This window comes from Saimiri boliviensis, chromosome 10, assembly GCF_048565385.1.
Source record: "Saimiri boliviensis isolate mSaiBol1 chromosome 10, mSaiBol1.pri, whole genome shotgun sequence".
Classification (NCBI taxonomy): domain Eukaryota; kingdom Metazoa; phylum Chordata; class Mammalia; order Primates; family Cebidae; genus Saimiri; species Saimiri boliviensis.
Window position 1 is genome coordinate 22,537,913 of NC_133458.1, and position 17,946 is coordinate 22,555,858.

Genomic DNA, 17,946 nt, shown 5'->3' on the forward strand with positions numbered 1-17,946 from the left:
TTTAAGGAAAGGTTCCAACCAGTTCCTTTCCCTTCTTTATTACTAGTTAATTTCCAGGGGTTTGTTTTGCCTTCTTAAGATGAAATGTCTGACCATTATCCTTCATGTCTATTTCCCACCCCAGCTTTTATCATTTTTTTATTCAATGTCAAACCCATGAGTGAGATAAGGAGTTACAGGCCTCTTGCCTCATGCAGACCTACAGATAGAGCAAAGATATTTAAAAGAATGATTTTAGATGCAGGCACAGAATCAGAAACCAACAGCACCACCACCTTTATCGTCTTTAGATTAATTCTTTTTTTTTTTTTTTTTTTTTTTTTTTTTTTTTTTTTTTTTGGTGTTTATAACAATCAAGCACAGAGCAATTAATTTCTGTCTTTTGGACAGCCAAATTTAGTGGCTGTCCCAGTAAATTTGGTTGATTGAATATTCCGCCATCAATCAATTGCTGCATGCTTGCGTATTGCTATGGCCTGAAAAAATGAACAGCTTGCCAAATGATCAAGCACGTGCACTATATGCATGTGGCCTCAGTCCCAAATTGGATGTGCATTACATTTCTCACAAGTCACAGGCATCACACATAGGGTGCAAAATGTTTACTGTACCTGTTTCTTTGGGACAGCTGTCTGAAGTTTATCTTCTTGCACTTTCTTTTCATTTACCCATTTCCCTTCTATTTCCACTTTTACCTTTTCCCCTTTTATCTTTGTCTCTTGTGTGGCATTTCGTGTCTCTTCTAGCTGCTTGTTACGTTTCTGCTCTTCTATCTTAGCTTTCTCTTCCTCCTCTGCCCTGGCGCTTTGCCTCTCCTCTGCTGCCCTTTTCTCTTCCTCCTTCACCCTCTGCCTCTCCTCTGCTGCCCTTTTCTCCTCCTCCTTCACCCTCTGCCTCTCCTCTTCTCTCCTTTCTCTTTCTTGGGCAGCTGCTTTTTCTTCTGCTTCAATTCTTGCACGTTCATCTGCTATCTTTTTGTCTTGCTCAGCTTTCATTCTTTCTCTTTCTTCTGCTTCCAACCTTACCCTCTCTGCCTCAGCTCTTTCCTTGTCTTCCTCTTCCACCTTTTCATGATGGGAACTCTCACCTGAACCTTGTTCCCTCTCCTCCTCTGGCTGAGGCTCTTCTGAACTGATCTGCCCGTTTTTTAATGACATTACCACCGTTTCCTCCTGGCTTTCAGTTTTCTCGTCTACCACCACCTCTACCTGATTTTCTCCAATGCTCCCTCGCTTTGATTTCTCTTCTTCCTCCTCCTCCTTTTCCTTGTCGTCTTTCTTGTTTTCATCAGCATCCCTCCAGTCGTTCTTCTGGTAGGACTTGGTGATTGTTTCTGTTTCCTCTATCTCGTATCTTTCTTGGCGACTTTCACTTTTTTCTTCCTTCTCTGCAGTTTCATTTTCTGCTGTGTCATTTTGCATTCTTCGGCTTGGGAGCGACAGACTTGCATCTGTTATTGTTGGGTCAAACTCCTTCTGCCGCTCCAGAGCCTCCTGAAGGCGTTTTTGGCGTCTTTCCTCTCGCCGAGCCAGGCGCTCCAGGAATGCGGCCTCATCGTCCCCTTCCACTTGAGTGTTTGTGGTGGTTGTCTTGGCCTCCTCGTTGGGCACACTGTACGACAGAAAGAACAACACCAGAGACAGCTTGCTCATTCATCAGTCAGCGGCATCCATACAGCCTGTGCCACCCAGGACTATAGCAGGTGCCAAGTTCATCCATATCCCCAGCCCATTACCATTTTAGTACATGCCTGCCTGGCTTTCAGCTGACATCATGTGCTAGCCTTTCTCTGGGCACTGGAGTCTACTCAACATGCCAGAAGTGCTTTGGGTATGAAATGTCCCCTGGAAGCAGCTTTCAAACAAAAATGGACACGCCCTAGTGTTTTTGCTACCTCGACACCCCTCACTTTTTGAGTTGGATAATTCCAAGGTGTGTGTTCCACACTGGATCTCAGAGTTTCCCAGTGGAGTGAAACTCCGGACACCCACAGTGGTGACGTGCTTGGTAATGCAAACTTTATTTGGTGGACTTCCCTTTTCTGTCTCACCTTCTCACACCCCCACCAGTGTTTCCTAGGATCACCTTACAAATAAACCACTAGCAGTCAGATCTTTGTTTCTGAACTGCTTCTTGGGGAATTCAAACTTAAGCACTAAACTGAAATAAGTGAATTTGTTTGGTGTCAGGTAGTATTCTCACATGTCACCCAGTCATCTAGAATTCCTGATCTGGATTGGAGGGTCCCAAGGCCCTTTGAGAGGAAGAAAATGTACATTGCAGTGTTGAGATTCCACACTCATGCCAATGACCCCAAGGGAAGAGACATCTAAGTGTCCCTTACAATTCCTGCTCCTCCTCCCGTAGTCAGGGGGGTAGGGATTACCACTCAAGGATTAAATTTCCACCTTCTCCTTTCTTTGTACCTAGGTGGGGCCATGCGGTCGATAACTTCCAATGAAATGTAAACAGAAATGGCCAGCCGGCAATGAACAAACAGAGGTGCATGCTCTGTCTTCTCTCTCTCTGTCTGCTGGTAGATCAGTGAGAGCCAAGCCCTAGGTTTTGAGAGTCACAAGACAAAAGAAGACAGGTGGCTGGTTCCACCTACTAGACAGAAATATGCATAATGGTAAGTGTTACTGCACTAAACTTAAAATTTGGGGGCACTAATCTTTATAGCAGCCAGCATTACCCCAACGAATGTTTACACAATCTACCTTCTTTGTCAAGATTTCCATGAATAAAGGGTTTCTTGTCCATCTTTTCTACAGTGGACAAAGGGCAGTTACATTTAACATTTATTTTACAAAGAAAAGAAAATCTCTAAAAATTAAACTGTTGTCCATCACCTCCCTCGCTGTTGCAGGATGCTGGACACTGTCCAAGTCGGGAGTGTTGGACAGTGTCCAGCATGTGTCCAGTGACGCCCAGTCATGTGATACCACACATGTGTCCAGCGACGCCCAGTCCAAGTCGGGAGTGTTGGTTCCTACTTGTAGGAAACACCCAGTCATGTGATACCAGAACTGTGACCAGAGTTGGAAGAATTTGTCTTGCAGCGTTTAGAAACTCCATCAAATTTCATAGTTCAGACCAAACTTGGCCCTTTGGAAGCTCAAGTTCACTTAATTTTGGAAAAACACATTTCATATTTAACAACAAAAAATGGCAGAGTAAAAACTAGCTTTAAAATTTCCTTAGCCTTTCCTTTTGCTCCAGGATATTGCCTCCACGAATTAGACATGTAAGGATTAAATGTCCCTACAAATGCAAACAATTTATAATTTAAGGGGAAGTCTACAGAGAGGGTATTTGGATCAACTGAATTCTAATAATTTTTAAAAGGCACCAAAATTCCAAAGTGCTAGCCAGATTAAAGTCTTCTTATACTAAACAAACAAACAAACAAACAAACAAAAAAACCAAAACCCAACAAACTGTATTGAACATTTCTTTGCCTATTTATAAATCATGACAATAATCATCAGTAAATATCAAGTGCCAGTTAAGAGTTATTTGGCCCCAACACTAATTATTCTTCTTGTGGCTAATATGGCAGAGATAAATCACATATTCTCAGACCTCAATATGCTTTTCTTAAAGAAAAAAAAAAAGAATTTGAATTCAATCAATACCATGAAATAATGAATAATCACCAAATATGAGAAGAGAAGGACAAGGAGAAGCAAGATTTTAAAAGCAAGAAAACAACAGACCACCACCAGTAACTTTCTAAGCCCCTGTTGACCACTCATTAATAACAAGATTCAGGAAAGGCATCAAAATGCCATTTTTAAAACTTTTTATATTCTTTCTCTCTCAGCTTGAAAATAGAAAAGGCAGGGAATGACTATGTTGCCCCCCAGTGTTAAGCATCTGGTAACAGTGAAAATTTATTGAGTGCTTACTATGTGTAAGACACTCTGCATTTTACATGCGTTGTTACATAGTTTAAGTTTAGCAGAATTTTTAGGAGAAAGGTATAATTTTTATTTCCATTTAAGTGAAGACATCAGTTAGTGAAAGGTCAAGTTGGAGTCAAAGTCAGTTAGTGAACCCGAGAGATCATACTTATTTCCCCTTTGCTCCGCTTACTCCCCAGTTAGAGCTACTTACCAAGGGAAAAGGTCACCAATATCTGTGCTGCCTGCCAACATTTTCAAGACTGCTTTCAGAAACCTTCTAATACAGCCTCTCATACTTGGGTTAAGGAGGCCAGGCCCCATTCCCTTCAGCATTTTCTAAATAGACTGAATTAAACAAAATAAAACAATCTAAAACCAAAACCACATGTGAGATCTTATACAGTATATCCATTATAATCAGTCCATGGTTTTAAATGGAAATTATTTTCTCCATTTTCCTCCTCAAATATCCATCTTTTTTAGACCTTGGGGGATATAAATGACAATATAAATGACATATACTAACCATTAGCATAATGAACTGTGTGACCTTATTTCTGCTGCAAAAGCCCTTTTTAAAGAAGTCGAGCCTATTAGTCATTCTCAACATCCCTGATTTCTACCAGGGCCTGAGTGAGAAAAAAAATGTAATAGCAAACTCATTAAGTGTGTTTGGATAATCACATTAAATTAAGCAGAATTTTGTATCTTGTTGTCTATTATGGTGATCAGAGACTATTGATTCGGGCTGCATATTAGAAAAAAGAAGACATCTGCAATTCATGCTCACTTAAAAAATTCATGTGATATCTCTTAATGGTAGGCATGGAGGACTCTATTGAACTAACACATCTTCAGTTCCTAACAGATAGCAATATCCTATAGAATAAATGTAAATACTTCTCCTTATTTAAAGATATAACCCACCAGAAAACAATGTAGATTCCTTAAAGAACTAAAAGTAGAACTTACATTTGATCCAGCAATCCCACTACTGGGTGTCTACCCAGAGGAAAAGAAGTCATTACATGAAAAAGATACTTGCACACACACACGTTTATAGAAGCACAATTTGCAATCGCAAAAATATGGAAGCAGCCTAAATGCCCAACAACCAACAAGTGGGTAAAGAAAATGTGATCTATATCTATATTCCATGTTGTTTGTGTGTGTATGTATATATATATATATATATATATATACACACACACATACATACATTATATATACACATACACATGTAACTGCATGTAAAATGTACATACACACACACACACACACACACAACATGGAATACTATTCAGCCATAAAAAGGAACAAAATAATGGAATTCACAGAAACCTGGATAGAGTTGGAGACCATTATTTAGGTGAAGTAACTCAGGAACAGAAAACCAAAACCAAATATCGTATGTTCTCACTTATAAGTAGGAGCTAAGTTATGAGGATGCAAAGGTATAAAAACAATAAAATGGACTCTGGGGACTCAGGGAAAAAGGCAGGAGGGGCGTGAGGGATAAAATACTACACAGTGGGGATGGTGTACACTGCTCGGGTGATGAGTGCACTAAAATATCAGAAATCACTATTAAAGAACTTATCTATGTAACCAAAACCCCACCTGTTCCCCCAAAACTATTGAAATTACAAAAAAATTAAACAAATACATATATATGTAAAGATATAGCCCACCATATTTATTAAATTAAACAAATACTAGATTGTAAAATGAAATAAAAGCCTTCAACTAGGGTATGTTTACGAGATGGGAATGGGATGTCTAAACCAGATTGCCTATCCAATCAGATTCGTTGCCTAAAACACCGCAAAATAATTAAACAAGTCAGATTGGCCGAAAAAGGTTGAGTTGGGCTGAGAAAGGAATGCTTTGCTTGACAAATTCCATTCAACAGACAGACTAAGACACAAGTTAGAAATTCTCTATCGCAAAGAGGACAGTACCTGTTCTGGGCATTCACCTCCACCTGGTCGGTCACCTGCCCCAAGGATTCTTCCTCCTGCTTCTGCCGCAGCCGTTCCTGTCGGGCTCGGCGGCGCCGTTCCCGGGCGGCCTCCTCTTCATCATCGTCGTTCCTCTGGTAGGCGATTCTGCAACATTACAAAGACAAACCTCTTCAGTATGCCACCTGCCAAACGTCTTCACCAACTTCTTGGCCGGAACAGCCCTGAGGCTTAATGAATCACATTATTCTAAAAGGATGGTTCTGTTCCTTAAGTTTAGAGACCTCGTGAACTAGTTATCAGACTAACTATTTGAAAAGCATTAATCCAATAGCTACAGAAGATAATTTGCAATGACCAAATCACAACTAAAACATTCTGCACAAAAGCAAGTTGCCTTTGGAAACTATGGGTTAGCATTTCTTTTCTTTTTGGAGATGGAGTCTTGCTCTGTCACCCAGGTTGGAGAGTAGTGATCTTGGCTCACTGCAACCTAGTCCTCCCAGGGTCAAAAGATTCTCCTACCTCAGCCTCCCAAGTAGCCGGGATTACAGGCGCACGCCACCATGCTCAGCTAATTTTTGTATTTTTCGTAGAGATGGGGGTTTCACCATGCTGGCCAGGCTGGTCTTGAACTTCTGACCTCGTGATCCACCCACTTCGGCCTCCCAAAATGCTGGGATTACAGGTGTAAGCCTGTGCGCCCGGCCTTGGGTTAGCATTTCTTTACAAAGGTGATTATCAGTATGTAAGATTTAGAAGAAGAGACCCAAAATATTGAACCAAAAATAATCAAAATGCTTACTTAAAAAGATCTAGCATATTGCATGAGTTACTTGTGTAGACACTGTCACGAAGATCAGAAAAGAATTAAGTTACACTACCAAACCAGGACTTTGGTGTTAATAAGCCAAAATTATTAAATTTAATTGCAGTAATTATACTAATTATTAAAATTAAATATTATATTAAATAATGTCTATTACTAACATTGGGAGTAGAATATCTTCTTTGCTTGGATTTTGTTTTTCACTGGAGAGAGAAGGTGTTACTGACAATGGGTAGGATGCTTCGGAGTCAGTGCATTTTGAAGGGGTGGCAGCTCCCTTTAAAGCCCCCCCTCTTCTGCTCTAAAACATGCTTTAGTATCATTCCACCCACATGCTGGGCACAACACAATGGCCCACAGCTGTTTATTTAGATAGATGGCTATGGGCTGGGGCAGACAGAAGAGACACAGAGGACTTCACATGTGTATACATTATTTAGCACTTTTTTTGAGACAGAGTCTCACTTTGTCACCCAGGCCAGAGTGCAGTGGGGTGATCACAGCTCACGCAGCCTTGACCTCCTAGGCTCAAGCAATTCTCCCACCTCAGCCTCCTGAGTAGCTGGGACTACAGGTGCACACACCACCACACCCAGCTAACTTTTGTACTTTTCTTTTTAAGATATGGGGTTTTACTATGTTGCTTAGGCTAGTCTTGAGCTCTTGAACACTATTTAGCTTTTGTAGTCATCTAAAGTGAATACCTATTTGAGGAAATTACAAATCAATATCACTATGCTAGATCTGTTTCTCTTAAGACTTATTTCCAAATAAAGAATTGGGGCTGGGGAACTGCAGAAGCTCATACTCAAGAGGAAATAGCTATTTTGACACGTTTGATGAGACACAGAGTGCCAAGAAAGCATGGGTGCTGGCTTGAAGGGTCAATGGGTTGGGTGTGGGTATGGGGCTGCATTGTGTAGCAAGCTGCTTTTTGTATTAGAGGGTTGCAGTGTTTTTGCTACAATGTTACTTACATGTCTACAAAATAGAAATCCAGATATGTAAACCTTTCATACTAATAATTCTTTTTAAAATTGTGGTAAGAACACTTAACATGAAACCCATCCTGTGGCATATTTTAAAGTATACAATACAGTATTGTTAACTATAGGTGCACTGTTGTATGGCACTTCTCTAGAACATGTTTATGATTCTTGTATCATTGCAAAGCCAAAGTAATTTGCAAATTAAAATAAAACAGAACTATACCACTTATATCATACATGAACCTAATATAACTGAGGATGGTTTGCTCATGTTAGAGTTATAAATTAGGCATTATTAGGCTTAGACTCAGTACTTTATTTCATCTGTGTCATCTTTTGACTTCAATAATAAGAATGTTACGAATGTTTTTTCACCGAGGTATCTCACAAAAAAACAGGATTAACGCTTCCAAAGGTTGGTTGGTTTCTTCTTTGCTACTTGAAAAAATCTGAATTCCTATTTACAAAAATCTGCTCATGCGCAATCCTCAAAAACCAGTACAAATAAAGTGTCACTTACTAATTCTATAAAAAGGGCTAGTTTATTCTACAAATATGGAGGAGGGGGCAGTGGGATATAGATAATGGATGATTAGATTAGGATTCAGAAAACTTGGGTTTTAGAACGGGTCTCTTACTAATTTACAGCTCTTTGATTAACCTGAGATAACTTTTCTTGTGTGTGACAATCAAATGAAATAATAAGTATGTCATGACAAAGCATTCGACACTGCAGTATCTTCCCGTTATTAGGAAAGTTCAGTTAAGGAGCTGCTTTGTGAGGAAAGATGAGTTCAATTTTAGACTTGTTTAATTTGAGGTGACAACAGGACATGATTTGAATGTTCCTTTCTAATTCAATCACATTGTAGTTTGCAGTGGAAAGCCCTTCCCAGTGGTTTGGCTTCACCCTTCAGATTCTTGGCTTAATATTCTTTTGGCTTCTTTCTTGGGAGACAACTTTAACCACAACAGGGAGAATCAATCCTTAATAACTGCTTCCCAAACTAATCAAACAGAAAGTCTCAATTTACTTTTCTACATTTCTGAATCAGCCATGAGGTCATGCCTGTCACCTGGGGCCTTCTTCCAAGACAAGCAAGAGGCATTAAAATTCCATATGGGACATTCCTATTGATACAGTTAGGCTTTGTGTCCAAACCCAAATCCCATCTTGCATTGTAATCCCCAGGTGTCAGGTGTTGAGGGAGGAATGTGGTGGGAGCTGATTGGATCATGGGGGTGGTTCCCTCACGCTGTGCTCATGATAGTGAGTTCTCATGAGATCTGATGGTTTTATAAGTGTTTGGCAAGTTCCTCCTTCCCTCACTCTTCTCCCTTCTGCCACCTTGTAAAGAAGGTGCCTGCTTCCCCTTCCTCCATGATTGCTAAGTTTCCTGAGGCCTCCCCAGCCATGTGGAAACTGTGTCAATTAAACCTCTTTTCTTTACAAATTACCCAGTCTTGGGCAGTTCTTTATAGCAGTGTGAGAACAAACTAATACAGCTATCCTGAAAACAAAACTCCTCTAAGCCCTTCATGGAATATAACCATAAGCCCTTAAGTTCCCACTATTTTGATAAGTTACCATCTTTCTCCTTTCACCTACCCACTGGGCATCACGGCTGGGTATTGCTGGCTCTGACATGAACTAGATTTGCCACACAGGCCACAGCACATGTAATCTCTCTTCATGTTTGATTTCTCAGTGGAGGAGTAACCTGAACAACCGATCATCTCCACTGTCTCTTCTAACTCTTCTCGCTTGGTAGAGCTTAAAGTTTATAGGCAACCACTCTCCATTGGGAGCCTCTTTTCTAGTGTACACAGCTACTAGAGTCTATTAGCCCCTTTTCACATGGCTATAAAGAACTGCCCAAGACTGGGAAACTTATAAAGGAAAGAGATTTGATTCATAGTTCAGCATGGCTGGGGAGGGCTCAGGAAACTTACAATCATGGCAGAAGGCAAAAGGGAAGTAGACAGCTTCTTTACTAGATGGCAAGAGAAGCGCCGAGCAAAGGAGGAAGAGCCCCTTATAAAACTGTCAGATCCTGTGAGAACTTACTATCATGAAACAGCATGGGGGAAACTGCACCCATGATTGAATTACCTCCACCTGGTCTCTCCCTTGACACGTGGAGATTACGGGGATTACAATTCAAGATGAGATTTGGGTGGGGACGCAAAGCCTAACCATAGTACAGGGCAAAATTTCTATGACCATAAAAAACAAACAAACAAACAAAAACATTAAAATTGTTTACAAAGTTAAGAACAAAAAAGAACTAAAATGGTTTCACAGCATTTTCAATCATAACATGTCCAGTTGCTGGTTCAAAAATATATCAGTTGGCTCTATAGGTAAAAGTGTGTCCATGCCAAAGGACTTGATAGGAATGGAAATTCTTCAACTGGGAGGCTCCCTACAGTAGCCTTCAGCATGCAAAGCAAAGAGCCATTTCTTAGCTTTTAGGCCTCCCTCATGGTGACTTTCCCACTCTACTAACTCCACGGGTTTATTATTTTTTTCTTCCAAAATTGAACAAAAAAGACCCTCAATTGTTCTTTTGGATTTTAAAAGGAACTCTCACATATTATTTTTTTTTAACCAGATAATTCAAAATATATAAAAGAGAAAGTAAAACCCACTCCCTAGGATCATACCACCCAGATTTGAACACGATGAGTAAGTGATGTATTCTACCATTTTCCTGTGCATGCACAGATCTTTTCCTTTTTAATACATCTCACTTCATAAACCATTTCTTTAATTTACCTTGCTTATGTGATTTTTTAACATTAGCAAAATATAACTTCAATTGCAACACAGTATTCCACTTAGGTATACACACACATAATAATTACATGGATCTACTATGATTTAACTAATTTTCCACTGAGGTACATTTAAGATTGCTTTCAACTTTATCTCTTCTTATAAACAATGCTACCAAGGACATTATTATAGACTCACTTTAATCACTTGTTCCATTATTTACTTAAAACTTTTCAGAAGTTAGAATTTCTGAGTTTCATTTCTGAATTTAAGAGTATGCTCATTTTAAAGGCTTTTGATAATCGACAAATTGTCAATTCAACACCAGTAACATACGAAAGCTGATTTCACCATAAAGCAGAATTTGTCCAAAAGACAAGTACGCAGGATCCTTATTATATCCAAATGATAGCGCAGGCTCTGCTTCATGCTTCAGTGAAAGACAAAAATGTTGACATTTCTCATTTTCCACACGCCAGATTTAAATGTATTTGAAATGCTGCTGACTAGTAAAAATCATACCTAACCAACCGCTGGGCTGTAATAAAAGCATAATAATCCATTTGTTCCTTCTGTGAAAATTCAGCAGATCCAGTATTAACCTGTCTGCCAAAGCCCACTGATGTTCCCAGATGATTCAGAAGCAGTGTGGGATCCTGGAGTTTATCTGAATCATCTAAGGATGATTGAATTATGTTTAATAGAGATTTTAAATCAAATGTGTTTTTTTGGGGACCTATTTTTTTTTTTAATCTGGTAAGCCACAAATGATCTCTCTATGAAATAAAATGTTCATTCGACCAGAATCCATGAACTTCCCACCTATGCTGGCTGGAAGAGGGTTTATTGTGGAGTATTCTACTTTATTACTTGGAAACTGCTTTTGCTTATCTTTTGGCACAAACACTTGGAGAAAGGTACAATCGACCTTTCTGCAGCAAGGTCCGTTGACAGCAACATGGCTCATTGGATATTTGGGAGAAAAAGAAATGATCTCGTGTGTGTGTGTGTGTGTGTGTGTGTGTGTGTGTCTGTCTGTCTGTCTGTGTTGTGGGTGCACACACTAATGAATAAATGCAAAGAATTTTAAAAGTCCATAATAAACCCATGATGTTATTTGATTGTGTCAGTACTATGAAAAAGTAGAGAGGATTGGCTTTTTTTCTATTCCTGGAACCATTGCTTAAAGGCCCTGGTGTTACAAGATAAGAAAAAAAAAAAAAAAGACACACACACACATATGCAACGGGAAAGCGCTCTTCTAATGCTGTGGCTTTTACACCAGATATTTTAGGCCCTGCTGCCCCAGTGTATTTAAGTAACTAGATAACCATGTTATAGTCTGCAGCTTTTAGACAGAAAGTTCAAATAAATTGACGTCTTACAGACATGGCAAATGAGGAGATCATGGAGGTGTGATTACAACTGGATGGGCCAGGGTCTAAATGTATGCCAGACGAGAGACAGAGGAACTCGCGGACGCTTCCTTAGCAAGACACTGGAGCAAGGCACGAGTTGTCCTCTTGCTCCAGTGTCCCCCACCCCAGCTTCCCTATCGAATATTTCTCAAAACGTCTGCAACACTGGCACAATTCTTATTATCCTCTCATCTATAGTGAAGATCGTCTTGTTTGATTTTTATCCCGTGTTCCCCATAGTTTAAAGAATGTTGCTTTTATTCCCTTCATTTTGTCTTTTCTCCATTTTGATATCTTCTGGTTTGAGATTATAGGACATCATCCTTAAAGATTCAAGTAAAATCGTGGCAATAGTATTTTATCAACAAAACAAGATCTCTTCTCAGGCAGCCATGTTTAAAAATTACACCAGGAAAAAAATAATAGGCATTTTACAGTTTAAGATTATAGGGCATCATCCTTAAAGATTAAAGTAAAATCGTGGCAATAGTATTTTATTAACAAAACAAGATCTCTTCTCAGGAAGCCATGTTTAAAAATTACACCAGGAAAAAAATAATAGACATTTTTATGGGGAGGGGACTGATTTTACCACATGTTTAAGAGCATTCAAAACTCAGAATGAAAAAGAATAGTTTAATTCTATAGCGAGTACAAATATTTATTTCATGTTGATAATCTCAGTACTGCTCTGCGTAATTACCTAGATAACCAAATAGTTAATCAAGTTTGGATTTGCATCTTGCAATTAATTTTTACATACATGATAACTATAGTTATTTTGCCATGTAAACATTTTAATAATATATTTGAGGACTTGTCAAAGTCAGTTCACTAGGCATATCTTTAGTTTCATAATTTATGTAATAGGATATCATAGTTTAACCATTCTATAGATAGAAATTTTGGGTTCCAGTTTTTCCTCTATTGCATACAATGCATGTATTTCTCTAGGGTAGATACTGAGAAGTAAAGTTGTAAGTGTCATTTAAATTTAAAATTTAAAAGATCAGATCAAACTGCCCTGCACAGCAGTTGGTGTTTTTTTGTTTTTTGTTTTGAGACAGAGTCTCATTGGAGTGCAGTGGCGCAATCTCAGCTCACTGCAACCTCCACCTCCCAGGTTCAAGCAATCCTTGTGTCTCAGCCTCCTGAGTAGCTGGAATTACAGGCTCCTGACACCATGCCCAGCTAATGTTTATATTTTTAGAAGAGACGGGGTTTCACCATGTTGGCCAGGCTGCTCTCAAATTCCTGACCTCAGGTGATCCTGACCTCAGCTGATGCCTCGGTCTCCCAAAGTTCTGGAATTACAGGCGTGAGCTACTGCCTGACTACAACAGTTAATTAAAACAAATTTACATTCCCATGCTTTGTCATTTCAAATACCCAAGTTGCATCAACATAAACTAAGACAGTCCACTGCTAACTGATAAGATTAAAGATACAGTCTTCTACATCTTGTATTGTAATGGTTTCTAACATTTTAAGAATGAGGATCCTTTTAAAATATTAAGAAAAAATAAGATCTTATGACAATTGCTTATATTTTTGTTATTTGTTGAAATGTTTTATAAAATATCTATAAATTCAATAATGCATAAAAAGGAATCTGTATTTTATAAACCAGTGCATGTATGCTTATTTGAAAAACAGTCTTTCATACATGAGACAACTATTTAGCAGACTACAGTAAATACTTGGTGTGGACCTGAATTCGGGGATCTCTCAAAATCTTCACCACCAGAAAACCACTGCTGTACTGAAAGAGATTACAGGAGTATCAGTGGATAGAATTTGAATTGTCACCTTTAGACTTTTTTGCATTCTTCAATATTCCCAGTGCTTGATAAGCCCACACACAGACACAGATGCAGACACACAGGTTAAGTGAGAAAAAGCCTCAGAGAAAACAAAAGGCTCAAGGTACTACAGTGAAGCCCAGTTAGAAAAGACTTAAAGAGTACTTCATTGAGATCAAAGCTTCCAAGTCTGGTTTCCTCGTTTCTGCCACATTGCTATATTTTGAAAAAGGACTCTGCACCTAAAATTCCAACAGATCAAATACATTTCACCATGTGACATGAAGTTCACCATTTGTGAATTCATAGTAACTGACTGGCCAGTAGACAGCTGACTGAACCCCAGGATCAGCTTTAATCTTTCTGCATTCCACTGTCTGTCCACTTTTATATAAGGTCGATGGAGATTTCAGCCTAGTAACTGAGACACTCAATCCAGAACACTATCCTGTCCCCAGCTTCCTGCAGCTATAGACTCCCCACGAAGGTCACAATCTGAAGAAGAGCGCCTGGGGCTCACAGCCTCAAAGAAGGATGACTTCTTAGTCAATTACTTTTATTTATTCCCATCATTACTGGCTCTGCCAATGGCATTGTCTAAACCTGGGTCTTAATATGGAATCCAACTTAAAAAGTTAAAACCTCATGTAAGTTGGAAACATGCTTATCAACTATTTGGAGGCAAAATGACTCACACATACTTTCATTACTCGTTTTCATGTACCAAAACCCCCAGGGATTTTATCTTATAGTAGGAAATGCAAGCAGATTCTCCAAACATATCCAAATAGCTCTATAAACTGCTCAAACATTCTTAGCAAAATCTCAGACGATGCTGCGATCAGGAGGTAAAATCCTGAGCTACCGGGATGAGTCATATTTGCCCTGCAGATTTACTGTATGTTTGAAAGTTAAAAGAAGTTTATAGAAACATTCCAGGCTCTTAAATATGATTTTGTTTATACGTGGTGTCTGCAAAATGTTGTGGTTTCATGTAATTCACATAAAATCCAACTCTGAATTTTTTTCCTTGGAGTCCTTAAAATACAGGCATTAAAAGTTATGATGGAGGAAAAAAAATCAAGAAAATAAAAATATTTTTCACTTCAGAATATGTTTAGACTTAATTAGTAAGTAGTCTGTAGTCAGTCGGTCTGTTAGTAATGAATATAGACGAGTGAAAGAACGTGCCCTTGATTTAGAAGAAAAAAAATCTTTAGTGGAAATGTGCTGTATTATTTCATTGTGGGGTTCATTGCTGGATCAGTGTTGTGCCTTTTCCCGGGGTGAAAGCACGCAAGGGGATATATTACTTGAAAGAAAATTACCCAGGAAACAAAGCATTTCCCACTTCATTTATTCCCATTCTCCCACCCCATCTCCCCATACACAGACATATTTGAGAGTCACCAAAGTTTGCATCCCAACCATACTTGGACTCTTAATAATAAAACACTGTGTCCTTGCAAACTTTAGTGTTGTGATGTATGTTGTCACTACCAGCCCGACATTTGCTTTATACAATGGTGACATCCCCTAATCATACGAGTTTCTATAATTACAGACCATAACAGGGGAAATATGCTGCAGAACAGAGTAGACAGTGACATAAAATCCTCTGCTTGTGTCTACACATACCATAGCAGTCTGGTTCTTAGCATCATTATGACTGCAACATCCTGTCCAACAAATAGATCAGGTCTGATTGGTCTTGAATGGATAGAAGACACCCAGGACGTACTGAGAGTTCTGATTCTGACTCTGAGTTATAAAAGGACAGTTCTTAGAATGGTCCTGTTCCAGGACAGGTAGATCCCCAAGCTTAGAGGCTCATTTCTGAATCCATGCACCTACTCACGGAACATTTTTAAATGATGGACTCTAATTGTTTGGGTTTATTTCAAGCTAAAAAGGCTTTTATCATGACTTATATTGAACCTACAAATGAATATATATTACATGACTATTTTATTTTATTATTATTTTAATTAATTTACTTATTTATTGAGACAAGGTCTCCTCTGTAACCCAGGCTGGAGTACACTGGTGCAATCTTGGCTCACTGCAGCCTCGACCTCCTGAGTTCAAATAATCCATGCACCTCAGCCTCCCCAGTAGCTGGGACCACAGGTATGTGCCACCACACCTGACTAATTTTTGCATTTTTTGCAGAGACAGGGTCTCTCCATGTTACCCAGGCTTGTCTTGAAGTCCTGAGCTCAAGCACTCTGCCCGCCTCAGCCTCCCAAAGTGCTGGGTTACAGGCGTGTAACCATGCCCAGCTGTGTACACGGTGACTGTAAAGAATAATCAGACACACAACCATGTGCCTACTACCCAATTTAAACAACACCAGTTGTTAGGGATCCTTATGTGCCCCTTTGCAATGCCATCGCTATCTCCTTTTTTTGTTTGTTTTTTGAGACAGAGTCTTACTCTGTCACCAGGCTGGAGTGCAGTGGCGAGATCTTGGCTCACTACAACCTCCACCTCCCTGGTTCAAGCAATTCTCCTGCCTCAGCCTCCTGAGTAGCTGGAACTACAGGTGTGCTCCACCACACCCAGCTCATTTTTGCATTTTTAGTAGAGACTAGGTTTCACCATGTTGGCCAGGATGGTCTTGAGCTCTTGATCTCATGATCTACTTACCTTGGCCTCCCAAGGTGCTGGGAACCTCTCTCTTTTTAACTGCCTCCAAATATGCACTAGCCTGAATTTTAGGATCTCTGAATTATTCTTTTGCTTTTCTTTGTAGTGTTACCAGCATGGTATACATCCCTAAACAATGTATTTTTCAGTGTTGACTTTAAAAAAACTATACATGACAATACTGTATACATTCTGTGATTCTTTCATTCGACATTATGTTTTTGAGATTCATCTATGTTTATATGAATAGCTGTAGTTTATAACAACAAATGAAGCACCACCTTTTCTAAACATTTCTTGAGATGATAATTTGTACGGGATACATGTTTAACTTCTTTTTCAGTTGGGGCCATTTTCTTTTATAATGTCGAAGGCCAGGCGCCGTGGCTCATGCCTGTAATCCCAGCACTTTGGGAGGTGGAGGCGGTTGGATCATCTAAGGTCAGGAGTTCAAGACCAGCCTGGTCAACATGGTGAAACCCTATCTCTACTAAAAGTACCAAAAAAAAATTGGCTAGGGTGTGCTGGTGCATGCCTGTAATTCCAGCTACTTGGGAGGCTGAGGCAGGAGAATCACTTAAACTCCGCAGGTGGAGGTTGTAGTGAGCCGAGACTGTGCCATTGCACTCCAGCCTGGGCAATAAGAACAAAACTCCGTCTAAAAAAAAAATTTTTTTAAATAAATATGATCCTCAATGAACTTAGGCTTTTAAAAAATGTTGTCAGTCAAAAGTAAAATCTGAGCTAGAGCTGTTCTTCGGCTGCTATTATCTATTAAAAGACAGTCTTGCTTTAATACATAGTAGATGTGGATAATAAACCTTGGGCTTAGTCATTTAAAGAAACACACGTATTAGGAAACAACTCAGATCTAGGTATTAATGGCTAGTAGCACTATATTTTTCCAGCAGCTCTTTCTCTTGCATAGAGGTCTAGATCTGGATATGCAACTGAATCACACCTGCTCCAGAGCAGGGTGTAGGGAGATTTCCACATTTCTACTGGCTGAGTTGACCACAGGTATATAAACAGGCATATTATTTTCATATCCAAAGACAATCTCCTAGAAAGAGAAATTTCCATCGCCATCTTCAAAAGTAAAAAATATGAATTCCTTTTAGATGAGTCTGATATTTTGAGTGATCTAGAAGTTCAAGCCTCACCCCCAAATCTGAAATGTTCGTGTGTAGTCCATAATCTCACGTGGTTGAGCTTCCAATTATAATACCGCCATCACAACCGTAAACATCTCACAGAAGACATAAAGCGATTGGAAAATGAAAGCAAGATGTCCTTAGGTGGACATGATAAGCCTGTGAGTAATTAAAGGGGATCCCTGCAAGGGAAAGTGGTATTGCAGACACACTGACGGAACCGGTACAGGGCATGTGGGTGCTGCTAAATCAAGTCACATATCTTGTGTCAGCTGAGTGAATTCTCAGCGTCCTCTCTAGACAGGCTCTGCTTAATGTGGGGAAATTTATGGGTAATGGATTTTCATAACAGGCCCTTTATGATCTTTCCCTCCCCCAAAAGTGCCCTCTGGAGCTTTTCTGCTTCCACTTTCATTTTTCTTAATTGGAAAAAGATTTACTATTCATTTCCTCCTTC

The 17,946-nt window shown here is 39.4% G+C and overlaps 1 protein-coding gene and 1 long non-coding RNA gene across 6 annotated transcripts in view; one reads left to right on the forward strand and one right to left on the reverse strand.

Annotated features, from left to right (window-relative positions):
* Positions 1-17,946, reverse strand: part of CALD1 (caldesmon 1) — a 206,182-nt gene that overhangs the window by 39,206 nt on the left and 149,030 nt on the right. For 3 of the 5 annotated variants that reach the window (XM_074379033.1, XM_039473105.2, XM_074379034.1), the window contains 2 exons: positions 5,870-6,016; positions 612-1,611 (listed from right to left, as the gene is read on the reverse strand). In XM_074379033.1, coding sequence (XP_074235134.1) covers positions 612-1,611; positions 5,870-6,016 — 1,147 coding nt within the window. The remainder of the gene's footprint in view (positions 1-611; positions 1,612-5,869; positions 6,017-17,946) is intronic. The other 2 variants (XM_074379035.1, XM_039473103.2) reach the window with 1 other exon arrangement.
* On the forward strand, positions 1,609-5,110 carry LOC141580038 (uncharacterized). The gene is made up of 2 exons (XR_012512026.1): positions 1,609-1,702; positions 2,431-5,110. It is a non-coding gene; the product is annotated as an uncharacterized LOC141580038 (long non-coding RNA).